The sequence below is a fragment of the Lynx rufus genome, unplaced genomic scaffold (genome assembly GCF_022079265.1).
Source record: "Lynx rufus isolate CCGP_SWC_20201006 ecotype Redwood Valley unplaced genomic scaffold, mLynRuf1.p SCAF_2, whole genome shotgun sequence".
NCBI classification, from domain to species: domain Eukaryota; kingdom Metazoa; phylum Chordata; class Mammalia; order Carnivora; family Felidae; genus Lynx; species Lynx rufus.
The window spans coordinates 124,700,574-124,727,547 of NW_025814834.1; the positions used below are offsets into that span (position 1 = coordinate 124,700,574).

The following is a 26,974-nucleotide window of genomic DNA, read 5'->3' on the forward strand; positions in this document are numbered from 1 at the left end:
TGCTTCAGTAAGCAAAGCACCATGCTTATTAAGAGCTTTGTGTATTTTGACCAATTTAATTCTTGAAATAGTCCTGTAAACTAAATATTAATTATAAATTTGTTTAAAGAAGAACCAACACACAGAGCGTTATCCAAATTATTCAACTGTTACTGTGAAGATGGAACATACATCGTTAAATTTTCTAAAGATTAAATGAGAGAATCCATGTAGGATACTTAGCACAAGACACCTGAAAACATAAGTAAGTTCTCAAAAGAGCTATTGCTATCTATACATTGATAAGTGCTTAGATAATATGATGTTTGGGACTTATTTCAAAGTAATCTTGAAGATAGAGTGGTGGGGGGTATCAACAAAATTATCTATAAATAGATACTCCAAAAATACTTATGTATTTATTTATTTATTTAGAGAGACAGCGTGAGTGGGGGAGGGGCAGGGTGGGGGAGAGAGAGAGAATCCCAAGCAGGCTTCACACTGTCAGTGCAGAGCCTGATGCGGGGCTCGAACCCATGAAACCACAAGATCATGACCTGATCTGAAACTGAGAGACGCTTACCCAACTGAGCCACCCAGGCACCCCACTTTTAAAAATATTTTTTTTAATGTTTGTTTATTTTTGAGAGAGAGACAGAGAGCCCAAGTGGGGAAGGGGCAGAGAGAGAGGGGAACAGAGGATTTCCAAAATGGGCTCAGAGCCCAATATGGGGGTGGAACTCATGAACTGTGAGATCATGACCTGAGCTGAAGTTGCACGCCTAACTGACTGAGCCACCCAGGCGCCCCTAAATAGATACTTTTGAAAATGGGTGGTAGGTTCAGTGGAATTGAACTGCTAATATATGTTTAAAATTTTATGTTATTTTTAAAATGGAGTACTGGGGGCGCCTGGGTGGCGCAGTCGGTTGGGCGTCCGACTTCAGCCAGGTCACGATCTCGCGGTCCGGGAGTTCGAGCCCCGCGTCGGGCTCTGGGCTGATGGCTCAGAGCCTGGAGCCTGTTTCCGATTCTGTGTCTCCCTCTCTCTCTGATCCTCCCCCGTTCATGCTCTGTCTCTCTCTGTCCCAAAAATAAATAAACGTTGAAAAAAAAAATTTTTAATAAAAAAAAAAAATAAATACAATGGAGTACTGAATTACAAAAGAAACTGAGTCAGAATTACTATGTGACAGGTTTAAAAAGTTTCCCTAGAGGGGCGCCTGGGTGGTGCAGTCGGTTAAACGTCCGACTTCAGCCAGGTCACGATCTCACGGTCCGGGAGTTCGAGCCCCGCGTCAGGCTCTGGGCTGATGGCTCAGAGCCTGGAGCCTGTTTCCGATTCTGTGTCTCCCTCTCTCTCTGCCCCTCCCCCGTTCATGCTCTGTCTCTCTCTGTCCCAAAAATAAATAAACGTTGAAAAAAAAAATTAAAAAAAAAAAAGTTTCCCTAGATACTAGTTTGGTTATAAACTAAGATGATACATTTTTCTAGAAGTGCCAGAGTAAAATCTTATCAATTGTTACATGCTGACAGTTATTAAATAATACTGTGATTACTTGGTGAGTAGCATCCCTGTACAGCTCAGGACCTAGTAAGACTAAATGTTATAGTTTGGGGGTGTCTGGGTGGCTTAGTTGGTTAAGTGTCTGACTCTTGATTTCAGCTCAGGTCATAATACCAGTGTTGTGGGATTGAGCTCTGAGTCAGTCTCCGTGCTGAGAGTGGAGCCTGCTTAGTATTCTCTCTCTCCTTCCTTCTCTCTCTCTCTGTCTCTGTCTCTCTCTCTCTTTGCCGCTTCCCTGCTTGCACTCTATTTCTCAAATAAATAAACATTTTGAAAAAAGTTATGGTTTGAAGTTAGTAGATAATTGACTTTCAGTCTTTTTACCTTTTTTAAAACATAGTTTTTACTTTTATTTTAGAGAGAGAGCATGAGTGACGTAGAGGGGGAGAGGGAGGAAGACAGGAAGAGAGAGAGAATCTCAAGCAGGCTCCACACCCAGTGCAGAGCCTGACGTGGGTCCCTGTCCCATGACCTTGGGATCAGGACCCGAGCCAAAATCAAGAGTTGGTTTCTCAACGCACTGAGCCACCCAGGAGCCCCCTCAGTCTTTTTAAAAAAAACTGTTCTTATTCATCTCCCAGTCTTTACTTATGAGAACCATGTTTTCAAGAACTTCTGAGCAAACTGCATTAAACAGTAATTTATTTCTCAATAATAAAAAACACATATAATCCATGATGATGATTTCTGTAGGTAACCAGTGGTATATTTAGTATACTCAGTTTCTATAATTCTAACCAAAACCACTGAAAGTCTTACCTAGCCTGTTCTAACTAAATCATGGGCACCTGTAATTTTTACCTACACATTTTGAAATGCTGAATATAGCTCATTGTGAGTAGAAGCCCAGGTTAAGAATCACTACTTCTGCTTCATATGCAAGATTAGCACCTAAGAAATGGCTTTCGTGTATTTACATGTTAATCAGAATTATACTTAATCTATTTATATGTTATTTTTTTTCCTCCCCATTTCTATAATTTTGATTGAAAATGCAGTGTTACTCTGGCTAAGAGAATCAGAAGTAACTTGTAGCCACAATTACTTCCATATTGCTTTTTTGTTGTTCAAGCTCCATTTTTTTCTTCTGAGTATATAATTGAAATTAAACAAGTGAACAGAGACAAATCTGATTATCACTATTCATTCAAGCTCTTAATTGTTCACTATTATTTATTATCTGAAGGCAGTTTAAGCAAAATGTGCAAGTCTTTTTTTTAGCATCTGGCATTTCTCTACTTTTCTAGTTTTGCTTTCTTTTCCTTAATCTTCAAAATGACAGCTTCAGAACTGTGTAGTTTTATACATTCTGATTTTTTTTTTCCCAGCGAGAGAGAGCTTACCTTCCTCCTAAAGTTTATCTCAAGCACTCTTAATTATCCTTAAAACATCCAGCTCAGATGTTAACTCCTGTATAAGTGGAGGAAAGGACACATACTTAAATGTAGGTATATCATAGTGTGTTTGCTTACTACTTGCTCACATGAATCAACAAGATACTTCTGTGCCTTTTTTTTTTTTTTTTTTAACATTTATTTATTTTGAAAGAGAGAATGTGAGCAGGGGAGGGGCAAAGAGACAGGGAGAGAGCTATTCCCAAACAGGCTCTGGGCTGTCAGTGTGGAGCCTGACACAGGGCTTGATCACATGAACTGTGAGATCATGACCTGAGCCGAAATTAAGAGTTGAACACTTAACCTTCTGAGCCACCCAGGTGCCCCAAGAAGATATTTCTAGAAGCAAGATTCTAAAACATTTATTTTTAGGTGAAAAGAGAAATACATTTGTACAGGGTTAAATTTTACAAATTAAAATTTTGTGAATTATGATACCAGTTGACCTTTCTACCAAACGCCTTTCTATTTATGACATAATCTAACTCAAAATCAAATTAGACAGAGTCACAAAGATCTTTCTTCCTCCCAATCTAAAGCTCACGGAGTTTAAAAGGTTAGCATGGTAATCTCATATTCCCACTTCATTTGTACAGGTTTAACAAAGTAAAATTTTATTTTGGATACGGAGAAATTATTATGGAATAAATCAAATGTTCTTCAATGAAAGAATGAAATGAAACAGGAATCTTTAGGTTACCTGTCTTATAGTAGATAGTTTTATTTTGAAATTAAAATACCCTTGTCCTTTTGTGCTACTTAATACCTTCAAAGGTATAAGACAAGGTATACAAGTGCTAGACTTTACATTATACATGGGTGGGGTTATTTTTGCTTTAAAGAAATTCTTAAAAATCATAAAGTGGTCAATTTTGTTATATATATTTTACTACAATAAAAAATTCTTCGAATCATTGCACAAAATAAAAACCTCACTTGCTCTGTAACACCAGTCCTTATATTGCTCTACATTTTGCTTTCTGCTGCCCTCCATTTTTCCTTTTCCTCTTGAACCTAGCACTGTGAAACTTTCCTTCATCTTACCAAACTTTCCTTAGTGGTCACAACTTCCATGGCCTTTTCTCCCTTAATTGAGATCTTCACTGAAGACACAAACATCTAGATGCTCATAGTCTTCCTATTAATACCAGTTCCTGCCTTTACTTAAGTGATTTTAGTAGCTACATAGACAGTTGTAACTTTGTCAGTATGTTGAACTCATTTCCAGTGGCATTTTGCATGTGCCTTAGGTAGGTATTTAATTTTAGGTAATCCTATGGACCTTACTTTAACTAGAGCCATGTAAACTCCCAAATCATCGTAGATGCTGGTATCTCCATTGTCTAAGCTGTTTGTGCAACTATGCTAGCTTGTATTATGTTTTGATACCTTATCTGAGTTATTGTCAAAGAGTTCTAGCTGATCATCCTGTTTTCCCTTTTCAGATTTACCTTTTCTATGTCTGATGAATTTCCTAGAACATAAATCTGATTATTACATCTTGGTTAGAATTTTTCAAGGGTTTCCCATTACTGGGAAGATAAAATCCAAATATTAGCATGGTATACCCAGCACTTCACAGTCTGATTCTGGATTTTATTAATTATTATCTCCTATTCTGACCTTTACATGGCTTTCATTGGTTAAATTGAAGTCTTTGTAGTTCCCCAAATATGCCTCTGCATTTAGCATAGGATATTATTTTGACTTCCCTGTGAAGCTTTCCTTGGTATCAAGGCTGACTTTAGCATTATGTTCTTTTTTCAGTCTGTATATATTTCCATTATAGCTCTTATCACCGTATGGTGTCATTTCATATGTGTGCCTATTTATTACAAGAATATGAAGAATAATGGATTTTTTTTTTTTTACTCATGTATCCCTAGCATACAGAAGAATCCCAAAAATATTTGTTGACTTAATGAGCAATTTACACAAAGGAAATAAAACCAGCAAAGAAAACCATTCTACCTTCCTAGTAATCAAAGAACTGTAGTCTTTACTATGGAGTCCAAATTTTCACTGTAATAATATTAGGAAATACTAACATACACCACTCATGTTAACAAAGTTATAAAACTGGTGTTGGTGATTTTTAATTGATACAACTCTTTTGGAAAATTTTGACTAATATAGTATGGGGAGCTGAAAAATTAAGTAATGAATGTAAAGACGATAAAAATTAGATGTAAAATTGTGTATACATTATGATTACACTTGTATTTTATTTTTTATTTATAAAATTTTTTAATGTTTTACTTATTTTTGAGAGAGATACAGAGCATGAAGTGGGGGTGAAGCAGAGTTAGAGAGCGACACAGAATCTGAAGCAGGCTCCAAGCTCTGAGCTGTCAGCACAGAGCCTGCCACGGGGCTCGAACTCATGAGCGATGAGATCATGACGTGAGCCGAAGGCAAAGCCCGGAGCCCGCTTTAGATTCTGTGTCTCCCTCTATCTCTGCTCCTCCCTTGCTTACACTCAGTGTCTGTCCCTCTCTCTCTCCCTCTCTCTCCCTCTGTGTCTCAAAAATAAATATTAAAAAATTAAAAATAAAATGCATAATAAAAAGACTAAGGAATATAACCGTGGTAGTTAGTAGTGGTTTTATGATGTTAAAACTATGGGTAGTTTTCCCACCTTTGAAAGTATTTTCTGTAATGTTACAGATTTTATGATATAAAATGTATACAAGCTTCTCCAGTATTTGAATTTGAAAAAAAAAATGTAATTCTGAATCAAAATTCTAATGTAAGAGCACTTGAACAGTTTTTAAGTAAATTTTTCTGGTCTTACAATAAATAGCTTCTTAGGCGTGGGTCAGAAGGGAAGGGATTGGTAGTTAAAAGTTGCTCATGGTAGGGTGTGTGAGGCCAGCATAGAATGCAGATAATTTAAGTTATGGTCTCAAGATTGAATCATGTAGCAATTCTTTATTTTAAGAATTTCAATAGTAAATATTCTGCTTTAAATGTGGTTTTGTTTTTGTTTTAAGGTATCAGTTTCTTGAAGAAGCTTTTCAAAACCAGAAAGGTGCAATTGAGAATCTACTGGCTAAGCTTCTTGAGAAGAAGAATTATGTTCATTTTGCAGCTACTCAGGTGCAGAACAGGTAAGTGTGTTGCCTTAAAACCATAATTTCACTTTAAAAATTATTATACACACTAGATCCAGTTTAAATTTGTTTCCCTTCTGTGTTAAGCATATATAGAAAACATTTTTAGAAGGGTAAATATATGTAGGAGTTTGGATTATAATATGTGTTAATTAAGATTTAATTCACCAAAATTTTGAATACTCTTAAAATACATCTTTAACTCTTTTCTAATCAGTAAAACTCTATTCTTTGTAAAGCCTTAGTTAACGATGGAAAAAGCAGTTACTATGTAGAGTTGAATTATAAAACTTTTAACTGTGTGGTTGACATAGTATAGAGGAGAGAATATGAAGAATGTCTCCTTAAAAGAAGCATTTTTAAAGACACTACTTCTCGCAGAATTATTATTATAACTCGTATGTAATAGCACACTTTATGGCACATAGTAAACTCAAATTTTGACCATTGCTATTATTTTCATCAGTAATCCCATCAGCATTTAAAAATTCTATTCAGGTTAATTTCTTAAAAAACTAAATTTATTGATAAGGCAAGTTGGAATAAGTTCCATAAGTGAGTACATTAACAAGATGAGGATTCTTGGGGTAGAAAGATGAACACTTGGAGCTGGCATAATTAAAATCAGTATATTCCTGGAGGTATGAATAGGATTAGTAAGTATTTTTCAGTTTCACAAATATTGAGACTTGGTATTTCTAGAATATTAAAATTAATTACTTTATTTAAAATGGCAATACTTAAAAATATTAAATGGATGAATCAATAGCGCATTATACATTAGACTATAAGGTGGCAGAACTTTCATCTTAAGAAGTGATACCAAAAGAAAATAAAGTGTACTCCAAGGTTGTAGGTAATATGTAACAATGCAGTTGACTCTTGAACAACATGGGTTTGAACTGTGTGGGTCTATTTATATGCAGATTTTTTCCCCCTGATAAATATAACATTTTTCCTTTCTCTAGCTGGCTTTATTTATTGTAAGGATACAGTGTATAATGCATGTAGCATACACAATATGTGTTGATCAGCTGTTTATGTTATTGGTAAGACTTCTGGTCAACAGTAGGTTATTAGCTAAGCTTTTGGGGTGTCAAAAGTTATACATGGATTTTTGACTATCTGGGGATAGGTGCTCCTAACCTCCACTTTGCTCAGGGTGAACTGTATGTACTTTACATGCACTAATTATGGATGGTTAATTCTTACGAAAATATCAGGATGTTTTAGTAATACTGCTGATATGTTGTGGGTGATATTGGAGAGGATAGCTAGCTGTCTTATAAATTACAGATGGATGTCCTTTTCAAAGAAAAGATACTTGATTCATATGGCAGTCCCATATTTTTGTACATATGTTTTGTACATATTTTGTATATATGTTCCTGAATCTATGTATAGAGAAGTAGAACAAGAAGTTTATGTGTTATAAAATTGCAAAGGGTTGGAGAAATTCATGATTTCATCTCCAGAAAGATTTTTTTTAAAGTACTGAAATCTCCAATGTTTCTTTCCCTTTAGACACATAATGACCTATATCTCCATTTTTTAATGTACATTGATTTCTTTCTTCACAATTGAACACGTAGACATGCTTAAACCAAAGGGAGTCTGACAGTGGCTAACTGTTCACTACTTTTAGCATGCTTAATGATTTCACTATTTGGCGGAGTCATTTTAAGTTAGAATCCTACATTATCATTAGCAATCAGCGCTCTTATTTTTAAAAAGACATTTTCCAATCACATTAATAAGGACAAAATTGAATAAAATTTTCAAATAAGTGCCCAAACAAGCACTGAGGTATAGACAAAGGAGGGAAAATTATATTATTATTACTCAAATTTGAAAAGACAATTTAGAAGTTGGAAGTGTGGGTAATAGTTTGTAAAGAAGTTAGAATGTATAAAAGTTGAAGGCTACGTTCTTTGGTTGTTTAACATTTTATACATTTATATCAGTAGGATTCTCCCCCACCCATGAAATAGGTATCAGCAGTTTCATTTTTGCAGCTGAAACCTTCCTATTCTAAAACATTGAACTCTTTTAAAACTGGATTGAAAATGTTTTATGCCCTTAATTCTATATAGTAGGAAAATTATTTTGAGAAGAACCTATGGAAGGAGGGGGCACATTTTAAGTGGTTAAGTTGTAAGTGAAAATAAATGCTTCTAAGCTTAATTCTTATTGTTTCAACAGATAATTACTGTTTGCAACATTGTTCTTTTGCACATTGTTTTTGAAAAGCATTAAGTAGATCCAGTGCGCCAGATTTGACACTAAATAGCAGTTGTTGATGTCAGATGTTTATATATCACATTCATGTCACAGGAGCTAAAGGAGATTGCCATCTAGATTAATAAACTACCTTTATGAATTTAATTTAAAATTACTAAATATTTAATCCATTCTTTGTCTGTATAAATAACTTGTTTAGACCAAACTGAGTGCTCAGGTCTACCGAAACATAAGTTGTACATTTTGACAAGGGTTTCATTTTAATTACTTGCTTAAGTGCCCAGTTGGATGAATTTCTGTAACAGTTGATGATTCAGAGACATAGGATAAGTTGATAACCTAATGATGCATTTCTCTTATTCAGGATAAAAGAAGTAAATGAGACTAACAAACGAGTAGAACAGGAAATTAAAGTGGCCATTTTCACCCTTATCAATGAAATTAATAAGAAAGGAAAATCTCTCTTACAGCAGCTAGAGGTATGGTTCAAAACCAAAATAAAACAACAACTGCTTCTCTTGCTCTTTAGCTGTTTTTAATGTTTATTGAAAGGTCTTTTAGATTGGTTGGGGGGTATGGAAATAAAGACAAATTAAAAACATTTTTCATTTCATTTTCTATTGGAAAATAGAGCTTTACTAAGTTAGTTAATTTGCAGCCCAATTCAGTAATACTGATTTTAGCTGTATAAATGAGGAGATAGTGTTGTCCTTTTAAGAATTAAAGAATTATTACTAAAATGTGATATAAACAAAGACAAAGCCAACCTACTACTCCCCCCTCCCCCACCCCCATCCCTGAATATAGGGCCTCAATTTAACTTTTACATGTGAATGTATACTGGGGTCTGCTTGAGTCATTTGTGTTTTACTTTATTTTAAAAATATTCCATAGTTTTGCTAAAAATGCTGCTCATTTTGAAATTTATAAACTTTAAACTTATTGCATTTTTTAAGATTAATATGCAGATATAAATTTCCAGATAAGAATCCAGTCAGTTTGAAATCCAAATTAAGTTTTAAACAGAGTTGTCTCTACTGACCACAGTTCATTGGTACTATTTAGTAGGTTCAGGTGATAAGGGGTTGTGTTTTCTGCATCATCAGTAGCAATTTAAGCTATGTATTTGATTTTTTAAATTTCTATTACTTGTAACCTCAACATTTCCACAGATTGTTTTCTGTTCTGTTCCCTCATAGATCATTGTAGAAATACTAGACACATAGTTACATACAAATGAAAGAAATTATGTTGGCAGTATTATTTCTGCATTTCTGTCTTTTGAAATACATCTTTTTATTGAGACACAATTGTGAGATTAAAAGTACTCTCACACATACCATTAAAGTTGGAGGTCTCTTTCCTCTTGTACATTCAGCTGATGCATTTAACTCTAATAGATTTTTGTTTTCGAAGACTGTACGTGGAGAACACTGAGCAGCAACTATTTCCGATAACCTTTTGATAACCTTTTACTGCAAATACACTGTAACTGTAGGTTGAAAATAATCGTAAACCATTTCAAGAACTTTTGAATGAAAAGATGCCTTTTAATGCTAAAATATACAAAAATACTGAATCATAAATCTGCCACACATGCCTAACATGCTGAATTTAAGGAATAGATGTTTTCTAGTGTAATATGTTCTTAAACTTTGTAAAATAAAGGTTTTCCTATGCTTGGTAGAAGGGATGATTTCCAGGGAACTTGTGAATCAAACTTCTATCAGTTGAATACTTTTATCCATCGTTTTGCATTATAAAATGGGCAGCTTGTTTTCTTAGGAAAAAATTGCCCAGTGAGTCAAGTTGAGGTGTTCAGAAAATGGTCAAGTGCGAAGCAGATAGGTTGTTTGGCATACCAAATGTCAGAGCATATAAAATATCACCTGTCCCTTCCGGGAGTTTTAGTTCCTAGGTAGTTTATTTTTCCTTTGCAGCATTTGCCCTCAAATTGGTCCTTCAATTCTTATTTATGCTCTTGTTCTTTGAGAACTTTTGTTATTTCAAAAGGTTCCTTAACTCTACTCTTAGAGTTTTAGAATTTACCTTTCTCATTTTGTCTTTTAAACGTATTTGAAGGAAGAGATTTTAACTTTAGCCTTCTGCTATACCAGTAGGTGGCACTGGTAACACAAAATTTTCTTTGGACCTAAAAGTGTGGAGTTGATTATATCAAACTTCTAAAGGTCAGCTCATTATGCCACAGATTCTGTATATTGGATTAGCCTAATAGATACTATTTTTATTTATTGGTTTTTAATTTATTATTTTTTAAAATTTATTTGTTTTAAAAGACAGAGAGGGAGGGAGAGAATCCCAGGCAGGCCCTGGGCTGTCAGCATGGAGCCGGATGGGGGGCTCAGACTCACAAACTTTGAGATCATGACCTGAGGCAAAACCAAGAGTCAGACGCTTAGCTGACTGAGCCACCCAGGAGCCCCTAGATACTATTTTTAACAAAGACATTTTATCTTCTGAAGGAAAAGGGAGACATCAACTAACAATTTTTATATGTGGAATGCCCCTTTGTTAGCTTTGAGAACTGAGTTTTAGTTCTGCCTTTGTTTGCCTAAGTTTAGTTTCCAACTTTTGTTTTGACCAGAGGCTCATTACATAATGAGATGACCGTTAACTTACCCCAATTTTAAAAAGCAACGTAGGTATTGTGTTCGTTTGCAACAGAAACGATGAGTTGGATTTTTCATACAGAATTCTTCATTGAACTCTTGTTCTGTTTCAGAATGTTACAAAAGAAAGACAGATGAAGTTATTACAGCAGCAGAATGACATCACAGGCCTTTCCCGGCAGGTGAAGCATGTGATGAACTTCACAAACTGGGCAATTGCGAGTGGCAGCAGCACAGCTCTACTGTACAGCAAGCGACTGGTGAGACACATAGTGTGTTTATCCACAGGTCTTTACATTGATTTTATTAAGACTTACATTCAGTGAACTGTAGCTGTTTCAAGTCTAGATTTTGTATTTTTGCCAGTGTAACCGCCACTGCATTAAGATACAGAAAATTTCCATCACCCACAAAAGTTTCTTTGTTCCCCTCTACTCCTGACCCTAGGCAACCATTAATCTCATTTCTGTTATTTTCTAGAATTTCATGTAAATGGATTCATACAGTATTTACTGTCCTGAAGATACATGATAAATCATTTCTGCCAGAAATGTGCACTTGATTGCTAATATAGGTAGTCTTTTAAACACAACTGTCTCATCTCAGATCGTGGGGCTACATGAGCTTTTTATGTCTTTACCATGTTTGTTTCCTCAGGTAATACTTAATTTTTAAGACTAATGTGAATTTTTTCCCTTCAAGATTACTTTTCAGTTGCGCCATATTTTGAAAGCACGGTGTGATCCTGTGCCTGCTGCTAATGGAGCAATCCGTTTCCATTGTGATCCCACTTTCTGGGCAAAGAATGTAGTCAATTTAGGTGAGAATTAATTAGTTTTTTCAGTGTGACTGGGAACACTAAATTAGGAGGAGAAAGAATCTAAAACAGATTTTAGATCCTTAAAGCTTTACTGTAACACATAAACTTCTTGGAAAATATGTTCCTCATTGGAAACTCACTTGTGCTCTGTTCGTGACATTTTGAAGAATGTTGAGCGTCTCCTATGTGTAGATTTTAAAAATGTGTATTATTGTTGACTTTTCCCCCACATATTTGAAAATTGGTAATGACTGTTTTATGTAAAAAACCTAGCATATGGGGCTTCATTCTCTGGAAGAATTTATTAGATGCCCTAATAGTTTGTATATTAATTGTACCGAATTGTCCACTAGAGGAGGCCCTCCAGGATGCTGATGTGTGTGAAAGTCACATTGAGGAATGTTTGAAAGATAAGAGTAGCGCTTTTCCACACAGAAGAGAAATGGGCTTCACTCTTGTCCACAGTGTGGACCTACAGACCATAGGTGAACGTTACAGAGAGACAGACAAACAGCTCAATTTAAAACAAAGACCCAAAACTTCCCAACAGTTAGAACTGTCTACAGATTGAGGAAACTCACTTTGAAAGTAGTTAAGTTCTCACCACTGGAAGTGGTAAAAGCAGAGGTGAATGAATTTCTGTAAAAAAGTGATCTTTGTGTATATTAAAATTTGGCTATAGCCTTAGAGAAGGCATTGGCAAACTGTATTTTGTGTGGCATGGTAGCTAAGTTTGTTTTTTACATTTTAAAGGCTTGTAAAAATAAATGAAAGTAGAAGAATATATGGCAGATCTTATGTGGTCTGCAAAGCCTAAACTATCCGACCCATTAAAGGAAAGGTTTGCCAACTCTGCCTTACATCCAACCTTCCTAAAATTTGCCTTCTATTCCTAGAAAATAAAGGGCTGTGTGAGAACCAAGGAAAATTGTCATTTCTAGGGACGTAAGTGGCTAAAACATTCCATGTTTCCATGGAAGACAGTTTTGTAGCAGTGTAGTACTCTGCCCTGAATAGTATGGCAATTCAAAGGAAAATGGAATCAGCATTAGCAGTCTTAGATATCCTTGAATCTTGTCCAGGAGAATTGATTTTGACTGACTAGATGCGCCTCCTCCAATAACATCTGTTTCAGATCTTTAATTTTCTGTACATTTGTGTAAATATAGAATAACACACAATACATTATTCTGAATAATCAAAAGTCAGTTATTTGGCTTTGGACTATGTTTCTGATCTTCATCATCTTTAAACCTATCTCCCACCTCTGCTGTCCTGTCAGAAGCTTTGAGTGCTGATAGTTGTGAAAGGAAAGAGGAAAAAATAGTGGCAATCAAAAGTGGATGATTTAATCCGTTTATATGCAAATTATTCTCATTTTTTAAATCCTTCAGGTAATCTAGTAATTGAGAGTAAACCAGCTCCTGGTTATACTCCTAATGTTGTAGTTGGGCAAGTTCCTCCAGGGACAAACCACATTAGTAAAACCCCTGGACAGATTAACTTAGCGCAGCTTCGACTCCAGCACATGCAACAGCAAGTATATGCACAGAAACATCAGCAGTTACAACAGATGAGGATGCAGCAGCCTCCTGCACCCGTATCCACAGCAACGACGACGACACAGCAGCACCCTCGACAAGCAGCCCCACAGATGTTACAGCAGCAGGTGAGTATTAGAGCATGGCACGATTGATAAAAATGATGAAAGCCTCAAGACTGCACTCCGTCCTATTGGGATGAATTGCACATTTCAAAGTGAATAGCAGAGACAAAGCTCAAAGGTCAGAGTTTAAATATTTGCTCTGGGTTTGGCAGGGGCCTGGGGGAGATGTGACAAAGGGCATTAAAGAACTATTTAACATGGGATATGAAACTAACTCATGGTACTATGGAAGAGCAAAAGTTTTTATCCCTCCATTCTAGGTATTTTTTGTTTTCCATGTGTGATTTGGGACCAGAAAGCCAGATATTTTTTACCTAAGATCAGATACATTCCTTAGGCATTTATTCAAACTATTCCCATCCGTGTATCTCTTTTGATCTCCCCTCCCCCATCCAAATCAAAACCACTGGTCCAGGTTTGGATAAGTTAATGTTGATAGGCTTTACACACACACACACACACACACACACACACACACACACACAGAGCAGAAGGGATTGGGGCTAGAGTTGGGGAGAATGACTTACGCTTTATACTTTATGCCATTCTGTCCTGTCGATTTTTACCATAACATTTTATCATTGAAAGATAAATTTATTAAAAATATTATTAAGCAAATGCAATTTCTACCTTTTGTAGCCTCCAAGATTGATCAGTGTGCAAACAATGCAAAGAAGCAACATGAACTGTGGAGCTTTCCAAGCCCATCAGATGAGATTGGCCCAGAACGCCGCCCGGATACCAGGGATACCCAGGCACAGCGGCCCTCAGTATTCCATGATGCAGCCACACCTCCAAAGACAAGTATGCCTAGAGTTACATTTGTAAGAATCATACAATTTTAAAATTAAAAGACATAGTTTTTCTTAAGCAGGTGGGGGCTCGGGGTTGGCCATTGATACCTTTGAAAATTTTATTAATGCTGTGTATCTTCTTGTTCCCCCAAATTACACATACACATGAATTCAATTTTAACAGCTTCTTTAATGGCATTAAACCCATTATATACTATGGGTTAAGAACCTCTGGTCTCGTCCAGCCAATTCATTTTACAGAAGTAAAAAACAAAGGTGCTTTTTATTTATCCACAATCACAAGAGGTAACGGTAAAGTCAAGATTAGAACCTTAGTTTCCTGAAATTGTTTCTCTGTTCTTTTCATGTGGTGGTGTGAACTTGATCTGTAAAAAGGACATTGAAAACAGTAGAGCTGTGCTATATGTAATTTATTTATTTGGGTATAGCTTCTCTCTGCTTGTTTTTCTTTTTAGGATATAGATAATGCCTGCTATGAAAAATAAGTGTATTTTAAAACATGTTTTCTGATTTTTGCCTGAATAGTAGGTTATAGTTGAATAGGAGTTAGGACTATAAAATCAGGCTACTTTTACATATGATCTCTAGTTATAAAATAATAAAGTTCATTGTGGAACTGTTATAGTGATATTTTTCAAAGAATGCTTTAATAACCCTCAGAATGAGTATGAGGTCCTTGTCAAAAATAGATTCTGAACCATAGCCATTGAGTCCAAATTTCTAGGAGGAGAGTACTCAGAAATAGTAAACTTTTACTAACTCTCAGATCAGTTTGCATACTAAACTTGGATAAATAGTCCCAGTGCAGTGGTTCTTCAACTTTTATACGCAAGTACATTTGGAAAGACTTTTGAAAAATAGGCACTCCCTCACATTTAAGACTGACATTTAAAAGTTCTATTATAGGGGCACCTATGTGTCTCAGTTGATTAAGTGTCCGACTTTAGCTCAGGTCATGATCTCATGGTTCGTGAGTTCGAGCCCCACTTAAGGCTCTGTGCTGACAGCTCACAGCCTGGAGCCTGCTGTGGATTCTGTGTCTCCCTCTCTCTCTGCCCCTTCCCTGCTTGTGCTCTGTCTCTCAAAAATAAATAAAACATTAAAAATTAAAAAAACAATAAAGGTTCTATTATCAATTTAAGTTTCATTGATTGCCAAGGACATATTTTCTGGCATATTGTAATTACTGACATTATAAAATCAAACCGTTTCATCATTCTTATAAACTAATCCAGTGGAATCCCAAATACTATAGCAAGCTCTTTTTTGGAAGTCCAAACTTTATTGTCTCTTTTATGCTTGGACCTGAATTTCTCTTCTACTTCATCTATAGAATTTTATCTTTATATACTTATGTTTGATAGGTATATAGATCAGTCAGTTGCAGTTTTCTGTGGGAAAAATGTCTATCTTAATTTAAAAATTCTTGTATTTCCAGTGACAGTAAGACTATTATTAAGCTTAGAAATATTATTTTGGACCAAATTTTCATTATAGTAATTTCTGTACAATTATACATAAATATACTTATATGGTTTAAGAATATTAGGAAACATAAAAAATAAAATTCTTCTGGGTACACATTTCTTTATGAGACAGATGGAGCCTTTTCCTTTTTCCTGTTCATTTGTGTGTGTGTGTATTTATTTATTTTAATGTTCATTTAATTTTTGAGAGAGAGAGAGAGAGACAGTGCCAGCAGGGGAGGGGCAGAGAGAGAGGGAGAGAGAGAATCCCAAGCAGGCTCCATGCTGTCAGCACAGAGCCCAGTGTGGGGCTCAATCCCATGAGCTGCGAGATCATGACCTGAGCCGAACCAAAATCAAGAGTTAGGTGCTTAACTGACTGAGCCACCCAGGCGCCTTATATATATATTTGTGTATGTTACTTGTTAGAGTTAGAATTCAACATCAGTTTTTATTACTGTTTTTTCTTGTTTCTGTTTTCTTATGATGCTTGGGAACCTGTTTACAAAAACATGTATCTGGGAATTAAAGTAATTTTTTCATTTTCCTGAATTGTTTGAACTTTTGCAGATTATAAACTAAAACTTATAATGAGCTATGAATACTACTTTATGTATCTTTTTATCAGTTGACAGTTTCTTCATGTCTTTTGTTTTTGTTGATCATCTTATATCAGAACCCACTCAGATTTATTAACTCAGGTTTTTGAGGTGGGCACTTTGTCATCAGCTGAACACTTGTATCTTTGCTTGTCTCAGAGTATTTTCTGCCCCAGGGTAGTGTGTTAGATAGGATTTGAAATGGGTCAGAGGTGTGCTGTTTTAGGGGAGAGGGAGAAGTGCAATTATAGAAGGAGAAGAGAACCTGTAGACTGGCACATTCCTAGGGAAATTGGGTTTTTTTTAGAAAAAAAGTACATATGAAGGTTGAAAATCTGGACATTAGTTTCCATAAAAGTGCTCACATGGCCATGTACCCAAAAGCCCACAAATATTACCAGGGAGCAACTACACCCTTTGGAAGAGTGCAGAAGCTGCAGAATCATCAGACTTTAAGGCCCTACAGAAATAAGTGAATGTTAGAATTTTCAGTGTTTAAAATTTCTAATTATTTATTTGTATATGTATAATTTGTTTCCCAAGGATTTTCATCTATATTTATCTTAAATGATCCTAACAGTCGCTTACAATGAGACAGGTGAGGTGTTACTCACATTTCTAAATTACTGAGATTATGTGATTTGCCTAGAGTCACAGATTATTACAATCAGGAATTGATGTCATATTTCCTTTTGTACATTCATTTTTTTCTACCGTATCAGTTATATAATAGACAACTATCCAATTGTTTTTATTTTTAAAAAGACGGAAGAGTCAAAGAGGAATATAAATAGAACAGTGACTTTCCCGGCCTGATGTTTAAAAACTTTGGGGGCTTCTAGATCATCTATTTATGTACATCTTTGTTTGTAATAATGCCATGTCACCAGGCTGGCAGGTTGAAAATAATGGCAAATCTGCTTTTCCTAAAAAGTAGACAAAAATGAGTAGGAAAACAAAAAGGCTAAGTTTGAGTTACTGTTACTTTTTTTGTATAAGTTGGAGAAGTCTTTTTCCCCCAGTTTTATTAATAATTGATGTACATCACGATAAATTTTAGGCTTACAGCATAATGGTTGATTTACATAGATTGTGAAATGATTACAATAGGTTCTGCTGATATCCATGATGTTATATAGATACAATAAAAAGAAAAGAAAGGAAGAAAATTCTTTTCCTCCTTGTAATAAGAACTCTTAGGATTTACTTTTTTTTTTTTAATGTTTATTTTTGAGAGAGAGAGACACACACACAGTCGAGCAGGGGAGGGGCAGAGAGATGGAGATACAGAATTAGGATTTACTTCTGTTCTATATATTTAAAACTATGGTCATACTGTATGTTACATCCCTGTTACTTCTTATCTTATTACTGGAAGTTTGTACCTTTTGCCTTTTGACCACCTGCCATTCCCTCTTCTTCCACCCTCCACCTCTAGAAACCACAAGTCTGAACTCATTTTATATGAATTTGTTTTTGTTTTAAGATTCCACATATAAATGCGATCATACAGTGTTTGTTTTTCTCTGTCTTATTTCACTTAGTATCTTCAAGGTCCATCCATGCTATGGCAAATGACAGAATTGTCTCATTTTTTATGGCTGAATAATACTGCATTCTAGACACCCACATACACATTTTAGATACACACATACATACAACTTCTTTGTTCATTCATCAATGCATGGACACTTAGGTTGCTTCTGTGGCTTGGCTATTGTAAGATAAGTCTTCCTTCTTTGTTCTTAGTCACAGGTATCAAACACTTGTATATCCTTCCTAAACTAAAACTTCTTGTAAAGGTGTAGTTCACATTAGGGTATCCTGGCAGATCAAGTAATGATAACATCTTTTTTCCTAACAGCACTCAAACCCAGGGCATGCTGGACCCTTTCCTGTTGTGTCGGTGCACAACACTACAATCAATCCAACCAGCCCTACTACAGCTACGATGGCAAATGCAAATCGAGGTCCCACCAGCCCGTCTGTTACAGCAATAGAGCTAATCCCCTCAGTTACCAATCCTGAAAACCTTCCATCGCTGCCAGATATTCCACCCATACAGGTTTGTATTTAAGTTGAATGACAGATTTAAAAGCTGTTAATTAGGAAGCATTCTTTCTTTTAAACTTAGGAACAACATTTTTTGAAATTTCCAAAGAGTAGAGTATTAAGTATTTGATTTTGAAGTTATGTGTGGTAAAAAAAGATAATAAAAATTATGTGTGCTGAAACTAGCATGCCTCAATATTTTAAAGTTCTAAGATATCAGTTTTGTTAATCTTTCTGCCACCTGCCAACAGACAAACCTTATGTTAGACAAAGCACTCCTGCTGTGAGCTTGGATCCAGAGAGGACACCAGGACCCCAAATGTGGTCACATCTTTGCCATTCTTCTGTTTGGTCCAAAAGGGATGAAGTACCCCTTGTGCAAACAGGGTGGACTGAGAAAGAAAGTGGTTGCAAGGCCTAGGTATCAAGCACTTGTGGAGAGGAGCAGGAGGCATCCTGAGAGAGGCAGTGATGGTGAAGAGTAGAAGGTAGAAGAGTAGAAGGGCCTCTGAGGCATCTGTCCCTTTCACCTCTAATATTTTCCTGAAGAAACATATCTTTCAGTGCCTTATGAAATTTCATTAATTCATTTGAATTAAAAGCCTTTTATTAAACTTTCTTAGTGCAACGTACAAGCTTTATTTAACATAGGCAACAAAGGCAAACAGCCACTTATATTAAAGGGAAAACAGACTAGAAGAGATTTTATCTTAAACACCTTAGAGAGGCGCCTGCGCCTGGCTGGCTCAGTCAGTGGGGCATGCAACTCTTTTTTTTCTTTTAAATAATATTTATTTATTTGTTTGTTTATTTATTTATTTATTGAGAGAGAGAGAGAGCACGTGCGCGCGCGAGCGAGCAGGGGAGGTGCAGGGAGAATCCCAAGCAGGCTCCGCACGGTCAGCACAGAGCCTGACTTGGGGCTCATACTCATGAGCCGTGAGATCATGGCCTGAACCGAAACCAAGAGTCGGATGCTTAACCGACTACTGAGCCACCCAGGTGCCCCAAGCGTGCAACTCTTTGATCTTGGAGTTGTTAGTTTAAGCCCCACATTGGTTGTAGAGATTACTTAAAAAAAAAAAAAAAAAACCATCATATAATAACTTATTTACAGTTGCACTTAACTGAGCTCTGTTGTAGTGAAGAATACAGCTCATGCACCATTATGGATGAATGATTTGTACGTTTTCAAGTACTCACTGAATACTACCTCACATATGTATACATTAAATTTGAAAAAGGTGTAATTAATGATCCCCAGATATACTTCATTTTCATTGATATTTTGGAAGAGGTTATTTAAGAGAAGAATATGTGATTCTGGCTCATGAATCATGTGATGAACCCAGCCTGGACTCTGTTGGACACCAGGTCTCCTCCGCTGGTCTTCAGACATCAGATGGGTTTTAGATACTGGTTAGGAAAGTTCTCTGGGTAACATGATACGCTGGTACTCGTAGTGCTTGTTGAAATACTTGTTCAAGTTGATAGATCTGCTTGTGGGCTTCCTGAGGGTGGGTGGGAGCAATGAGGCACCAAGAGTGGGCTCAGCAGACTGCATGTCCTCATTAAGCCAAGGCAACGACTTGACAAAAACATTTTATTTATACATTCTGTGTAGCCTTTGAAGGTTATATATACTGAGTCGTCCTCTCCTGCATTGTGCAAGTTACTCAGAGTCAGGTGTTACCATGGGAGCAAGGAACAGTGTAATTACTAAGATACTAAGACCCTTGATTGCATTTTAATATTTTTATGGGTTTTATGGATTTTATAAGAGTTTTAAAGGATGTTTCTTTAACTTCAAATTGTTTCACAATCACTAACACATTGTGAATTCTCTTAATCTTATTGCTTCCCAAATATTAGGAGAGGTCTTTTTTGGCTGAGTGAATGTTAGTTGTATTGGTGCTGAGAGGACTGGACGATACAGAATGGGAAATTTGGGAATGTGTCTGCAAAAAAGTAAAATTTCTGAGTCATAAACTTAGAGTTTACAAAGCACTTTCACAAGCAGTATTGTCAGTTTAATATGTGAAGTCCTCTTGTCATAATGGCACTCCTATTTTATGGATGACAGTAAGAGGGATTAGTGACTACTACATGGAAAAGTTTTAATTCAAAGCTCACGCTCCTAATTATAAGGCTGGTTCTCTCCCTGCTCTCCATAGAGAGATAGTAGGGAGATAGTTTGTGATTGTAGGCCTGGAAAGGTATAGTACTGAGAGGCTTTGGGCAACCAGAGAGAGGTATGTGCAGTGTTAAAAGAATCATTAAGCTAAACACTTAGCGTATGCTAAAGTCCTTGGGGATTCAGAATAAAAAGATTAATAAGACTTGGTTCCAGGTCTTAAACTTTGAAGAGGAAGAGGAAGTTTGCCAATGTCTTACTTACCATAGTTTGCTAGGGCTATTCTGATCTTGGTTTGGTGCTTTCTGACAGAGACCAGATGGAGGAAGTGTAGATGTTCCACAGCTTTGAAAAGCTTGGCATCATATTAGACTTTCCTTTTCATCACCTACTTTTTATTTTTATTTATTCATTTATTTTTAATTTTTTTTTTTTTTTAGTGTTTATTTTAATTTTTTTATTCTTTATTTTTGAGAGTGAGACAGAGTGTGAGTGGGGGAGGAACAGAGAGAAAGGGAGATACAGAATCTGAAGTGGGATCCACTGTCAGCACAGGGCCTGATGCGGGGCTTGAACTCACGAACTGCAGGATCATGACCTGAGCCGAAGTCGGACACTTAACCGACTGAGCCACCCAGGCACCCCTATGTTTGTTTATTTTTGAGAGCGAGAGAACAGAGCATGAGTGGGGTAGGGTAGGAGCAGAGAGAAAGGGCACACAGAGTCCTAAGCAGGCTTCAGGCTCGGAGCTGTCAGCACAGAGTCCGTTGTGGGGCTCGAACCCATGAACTGCAAGATCATGATCTGAGGCAAAGTCAGACGCTTAACTGACTGAGCCACCCAGGCGTCTCTCATCACCTACTTTTTAAAATTGAGATACAATTCACATACAAGAAAATCCAGTTTTTAAAAATGTACAGGACAGTAATTTTTAGTATATGCACAAGATTGTGAACCATCACCACTACTTGCAGGACATTTTTATCACACCAAAAGATACTATCCGTTGGCAATCACTCTCCATTTCCCTCTTATCCAGTCCCTGGAAACCACTAATTTGCTTTCTGTTTCTATGGGTTTGCCTATTCTAGACATTTTGTATGAGTGCAATTCTACAATATATGGCCTTTTGTGTTGGGCTGCTTTCATTTAGCATGTTTTCCAGGTCCATCCATGTTGTAGCATTTATCAGTACTTAATTCCTATTTATGGCTGAGTATTCCATTGTATGGATAGTCCACATTTGTTCATGGGTTCTTCAGTTGATGGACATTAGGTTGTCCACTTTGTGGTAGTAGAAATAATATAGCTATAGAAATATTTGTACAAGTTTTTGTGTGAATATGGGTGATTGGTTCTCTATCGTAAATTTCTAGTAGTGGAATTGCAGTGTCACATATTCTGTGTGTAAGTTATTGAGGAACTGCCCAACTGTTTTCTACAATGGATGCATCATTTTACGTTCCCATCCAACAGTGCGTGAGGACTTCAGGTTTTACACATTCTTGCCAACACTTGTTACTGTCACATTTTTTTTTTTAACTTAAAAAAAAATGTTTATTTTTGAGAAAGAGAGAGCATGTGTGCACATGTGGGAACAGGGTCAGAGAGAGAAGAGAGAGAGAATCCCAAGGAGGCTGTGCACTGTCAGCACAAAGCCTGATGCGGGGCCCATCTCACAAACCATGAGATCATGACCTGACCCAAAATCAAGAGTCAGACGCTTAACTGAGCTACCCAGGTGTCCTTGTCACCTACTTTTAAAAGTAATTACGGGTGGTTACCACAAAAACACAAATAAGAAGTAGGTAACCGTATGAACCAAGTGTAGAAAGAAAAAGGAAACCTGTCATCTCTTGAAGGGAGCTTATTATCCCTTACTTTCTCTCCTATCCTGTAGTTTCCATGGTATAGTAAGAAGAAACCTAGGGGAGACTACACGGGAAGTAGATAACTATGCAGTGTAAATCAGCAGTGAATTCAAAGTAATTTGTGGATATATGTTAATAGTAGTCATGATAGCCATTCAGTATGGAGTAGAAGTTGATCTAAATAGAATTCTTTCAACCTGAATTATATTTTATTTTGCTCTGCTGTCCATCTCCAGCATATTGATAGTGCATATTTGTAATTTAGACTTTGAGGTGATAATACATGATGAACCTGAATACTTTTTGAGTACATAAATGAATATTAGATTCTGTTTAGCATATAATTAATGGTATAATCTCATGATTTATTAAATTCTTTATAATTTTTCATATTTGGTGTACTTAGTAACTATCTGGGAACTATATTGGATATTATGAAGTCTTGGGAAAACTGTATTTCTGATATTCATATGTAAACTTAAATGTTACTGACTATCCATTTCTGTACTGTGCTGCTAGCACTGACTAAATGAATCCATCTTTTCTTCCCATTTTTACCAATCTGATAGGTAAAAAGGCACTGTTGATTTCATTTATGTTTCTTTTATTTGTGTGCTTAGTTGTGGTTCACTGATAATTTGTATTTCTTCTTTGGATTGCCTTTTTCCTTTTTTTTTTTTAATTTCTTTTGTTAAAAATTTCTTTTTAATATTTATTTTTGTGTGAGAGAGGGAGAGACAGAGCTTGAGCGGGGGAGGGGCAGAGAGAGAGGGAGACACAGAATCCGAAGCAGGCTCCAGGCTCTGAGCTGTCAGCACACAGCCCGACTTGGGGCTCGAACTCACGAACTGTGAGATCATGACCTGAGCCGAAGTCAGTCGCCTAACCAACTGAGCCACCCAGGCGCATCCTGTGTTTTCCCTTTTAATTCATGGAAGTTATTTATATAGCACATGTTCCATGCAGTTATTCAAGGATACTCAAAAACCATTGATTTAATGAATAAATGAATTAATGTTTTTCCATACTTACAACTTTATTAATGTATGTCACCTGAAACCTGGGGGTGAATGCTTCAACTAGCATTTCCCTGTTGGGGGCTGTAGTGACGTCATAGACGCCATTTTATGTACTTCCAGTTTGCCTCTTCCTAATCTGTCCCCTCTTCTAGCCTTAGGCCTGTCTTGCCAGAAGTATAAATTACAGGTGGGTGAGTACAGAAGGAGTGGGAGTAAAGGTTATAGGTAACCTGAGACTTTCATATCTGTTTTGAATCATCCCCCACCCCCTCCATTATGTTCAGGTGTGACATTGTTCACTTTTCATCTGTGGCCCATATTAGGAGCTCCCCCCCTCGTCCAAAATACTCCACTTAACTAGTTGCAGCTAAATATTCTCCTGCAGGTATGGCTTACAAGTGAATCCTTGGCCAGCAGCCGTGACCACTGGGCAGTTACAACTCCTAATACCCCTAGTGGCCCCCCCAGTGAGCCCTCTGCTTGCGATCACCCTTCATGTTTCTCGCCTTTAGCGAGAAAGGCGTGTACTTTTTAGGAATCCTCCCTTGCCTGTGATATGTTGGGAAATGCTTATTTGGTTTTTCTGTCAATCCAGTTCTACTTTGTTTTATTTCTATAATTTTCTTCAAAGTTTCTATGTCGTTGACATCCTTTCCTGTCACCGTGAAAATCAGTACAATTTTGAGAAGAAAGGAGAGCAAGAAGTAAATGTATGTGTTCAGTTTTCTGAACATTTGCATAAAAGGTATCTTGCCTCCAGTGGGAGAGATTAAAAGGGGCAAGTGTGGGCACAAGTAGACCAAAAAAGCAAGAAGATTGGCAGTTATTTAAGAATAGTTTGACCACCTCTTATGGCATAGTATACAGTTTTTCTTAAGGTAGTTTTCATAGTTAAATAGTATTTACTGTTTCTTACGTAAATAATTTCTATTTTGTCATCACAGTTCTTCAGTATAGTTGGGAGGTTTTAAAGAGAGGAAATTGATGTGTAAGTTGTCCAGTCATCTGGCTTTAACCTGCTGTCTTGTCTGAGTGAGAAAAGGGCTCAGTTCTCCTGTGGACTGCCCCCTTTTTTGGTGTAATAAGGGGCTTTATGCCCCAGGCTAAGGGTTTTCTTTTGAGTCTAAAATATTTTTAAAACTTTAAAATTAGGTATTGACTTGATTAAATTTCTATTCAGGTGAGTGATTCCAGCAGGACTATGAATGTTGAACTAAAGAGAGGAAGACGGGACAAGAATACTGATAGAGTTCTTTGTCAACTTTGAGAAAAAGCAGAAGAGTCAGATGATCAGAGCTATTTTCATAGTAGAACATAAGGATTTAATAGATTATTGTGTTCTCTCTTGAGCTGCCGGGTACTTGTTGAATAATACTAATTATAGCTTTGTTCACACAAACTTTAAACCATTGTGGGTCCTCAGGAGAAGCAACAAGGAAACAACAATTACACCAAGTTTGATACAGTAATCTGTTAGTAAATTGTGAACATAAAGGATTATACTAATGAAATTAATAGTTTCTCCTCTGCTTTAATCAAAGCAAATTTCTCATTTCATTCTTTTTCTTTAGTTGGAAGATGCTGGTTCAAGTAGTTTAGATAATCTACTAAGTAGATACATCTCAGGCAGTCACCTACCCCCGCAGCCTACAAGCACCATGAATCCCTCCCCAGGACCTTCTGCCCTGTCTCCAGGATCATCAGGTAAGCCATCAGAGGCCCTGCCTCATTTCTTTAACACTGTAAAAAGCTATCTGTCATTATAGTTGACCTTTGAAAACAAGTTTGAACTGCACGGGTCCACTTAATAATGTGGAGTTTTTTCAGTGAATGCGGTACTATAAATGTATTTTCTCTTCCTTATGATTTTTTTTCTTTAATCTTTATTTATTTTTGAGAGAGTGAGAGCAGGGGAGGAACAGAGAGAGAGGGAGACACAGAATCCGAAGCAGGCTCCAGGCTCTGAGCTGTCAGCACAGAGCCCAACATGGGTCTCGAACCCATGAACCATGAGATCATGACCTGAGTCGGACACTTAACCGACTGAGCCACCCAGGCGCTCCCCCTTATGATTTTCTTGATAACATCTTTTCTCTAGCTTACTTTATTGTAAGAAAACAGAATATAATATATGTAACATGCAAAATACGTGTTGACTGTTTATGTTATTGGTAAGGCTTCTGGTCAACAGTAGGGTGTTAGTAGTTAAGTTTTTAGGGAGTCAAAAGTTATATGCAATTTTTAACTGCACTGGGTGGGGGGGCGGTGTCAATGCCTATAACTCTCACATTGTTTTAAGCGTCAGCTGTGTATGTATTAGGATTTTCCAGGAAAACAGAACCAATAAGAGAGGTGTGTGTGTGTGTATGTGTATGTAGAGGGAGATTTTAAGGAATTGGCTCACATGACTGTAAGGACTGGCAAGCCATTGGACAGGTTGGCAGGCTGGAGACCCAAGGGAAAGTTGATGTTACAGTCTAGAGTTTGGAGGCAAAATTCCTTCTTCTCTGGGTACCCTAGTCTTTTCTCTTAGTTCTTCCAGTGATAGTATGAGACCCATCCAAATTGTGGAGGTTGATTTGCTGAGACAGAATCTACTGATTAAAATGTTAATCACATCTAAAAACACCTTTACAGCAACATCTAGACTGGTGTTTGGTCAAACAACTGGGTAGTTATATTCTAGCCAAGTTGACATAAAACTAACCATCATAGTATCATATCATATTTTTTCCCCTGATTGCTGTACTTATTTTTCTTCAAATTCTGTTGGTAGTTTTCAACTAAAGCAGTATATACCTGTAACATACACTGTTCAGAACTGTATTCACGTCCTCTGCTGGATTTGTAGATGCAGTTACTTGCCATGTCTTATATTTTATGATACAGATGGTCAGTTGGAGAGTTCTTTGGTTTCATCCTCAATTTAAAACTTGTAAGATAATGAATAATGGAAATTAAAAAACAAAACAAGGATTGAGGAAAGGCAAATGAATTTTCAAATTGCAATTTTAAAATAAAAACTTAAATTTATTGGAAACTGTTCACGTTGTGACTAATCAAGTCTATGAGGGTACAGATCTCTTCCAAAATCCCAGTTGTTTTATTAACCCTGTTTGTCATGAAGGAATGAATAATTAAAGCAAATCTAAATGGATTGACAGTGCGGAAGTGGTTACAGAGTATATTTTCTTGGTTTAAATTAAACATTACTTATTTCTTACTGAAATAGAAACAGACCACCTCATTATTTCTGGAGTAAAGATAGTTCAGGTTTAAATGTGAGTTTTTCATAAGATGCACCATTAATACAATTTCTGAGTGGTAGAATTTTTAAGGTGTAATATAATTATGCCAGGACTTATAAAGAAGGAGTAACTATTAGGAATCTAAGAAAGATATTTACCAGATGACTTGGAGTTGGATGGTAAATAGCTTTCTCTTGATGTGGTAGTTTTCATTGATTGGATAGACTTGCTCTGAGGGGAATTCTGAGAATCATGTCGGGGCTCAGCTGACAGAAATTGGTTGAAACACGTCAAGGGTTACACATGCCATCCCTGATTTTGAGGTTAAGGCTAGGCCTGATTTCTAAGAATTGCTAAATT

General features: G+C 36.6%; 1 protein-coding gene across 2 annotated transcripts in view; it reads left to right on the forward strand.

The window, feature by feature from the left end:
- The window catches only part of TRIM33 (tripartite motif containing 33), a 128,507-nt gene that overhangs the window by 85,385 nt on the left and 16,148 nt on the right, over nt 1-26,974 (forward strand). For both annotated transcript variants that reach the window (XM_047082561.1, XM_047082562.1), the window contains exons 5-12: nt 5,934-6,050; nt 8,659-8,773; nt 11,038-11,184; nt 11,627-11,744; nt 13,139-13,413; nt 14,050-14,214; nt 18,155-18,355; nt 24,938-25,070. In XM_047082561.1, the coding sequence (XP_046938517.1) occupies nt 5,934-6,050; nt 8,659-8,773; nt 11,038-11,184; nt 11,627-11,744; nt 13,139-13,413; nt 14,050-14,214; nt 18,155-18,355; nt 24,938-25,070 (1,271 nt within the window). The remainder of the gene's footprint in view (nt 1-5,933; nt 6,051-8,658; nt 8,774-11,037; nt 11,185-11,626; nt 11,745-13,138; nt 13,414-14,049; nt 14,215-18,154; nt 18,356-24,937; nt 25,071-26,974) is intronic.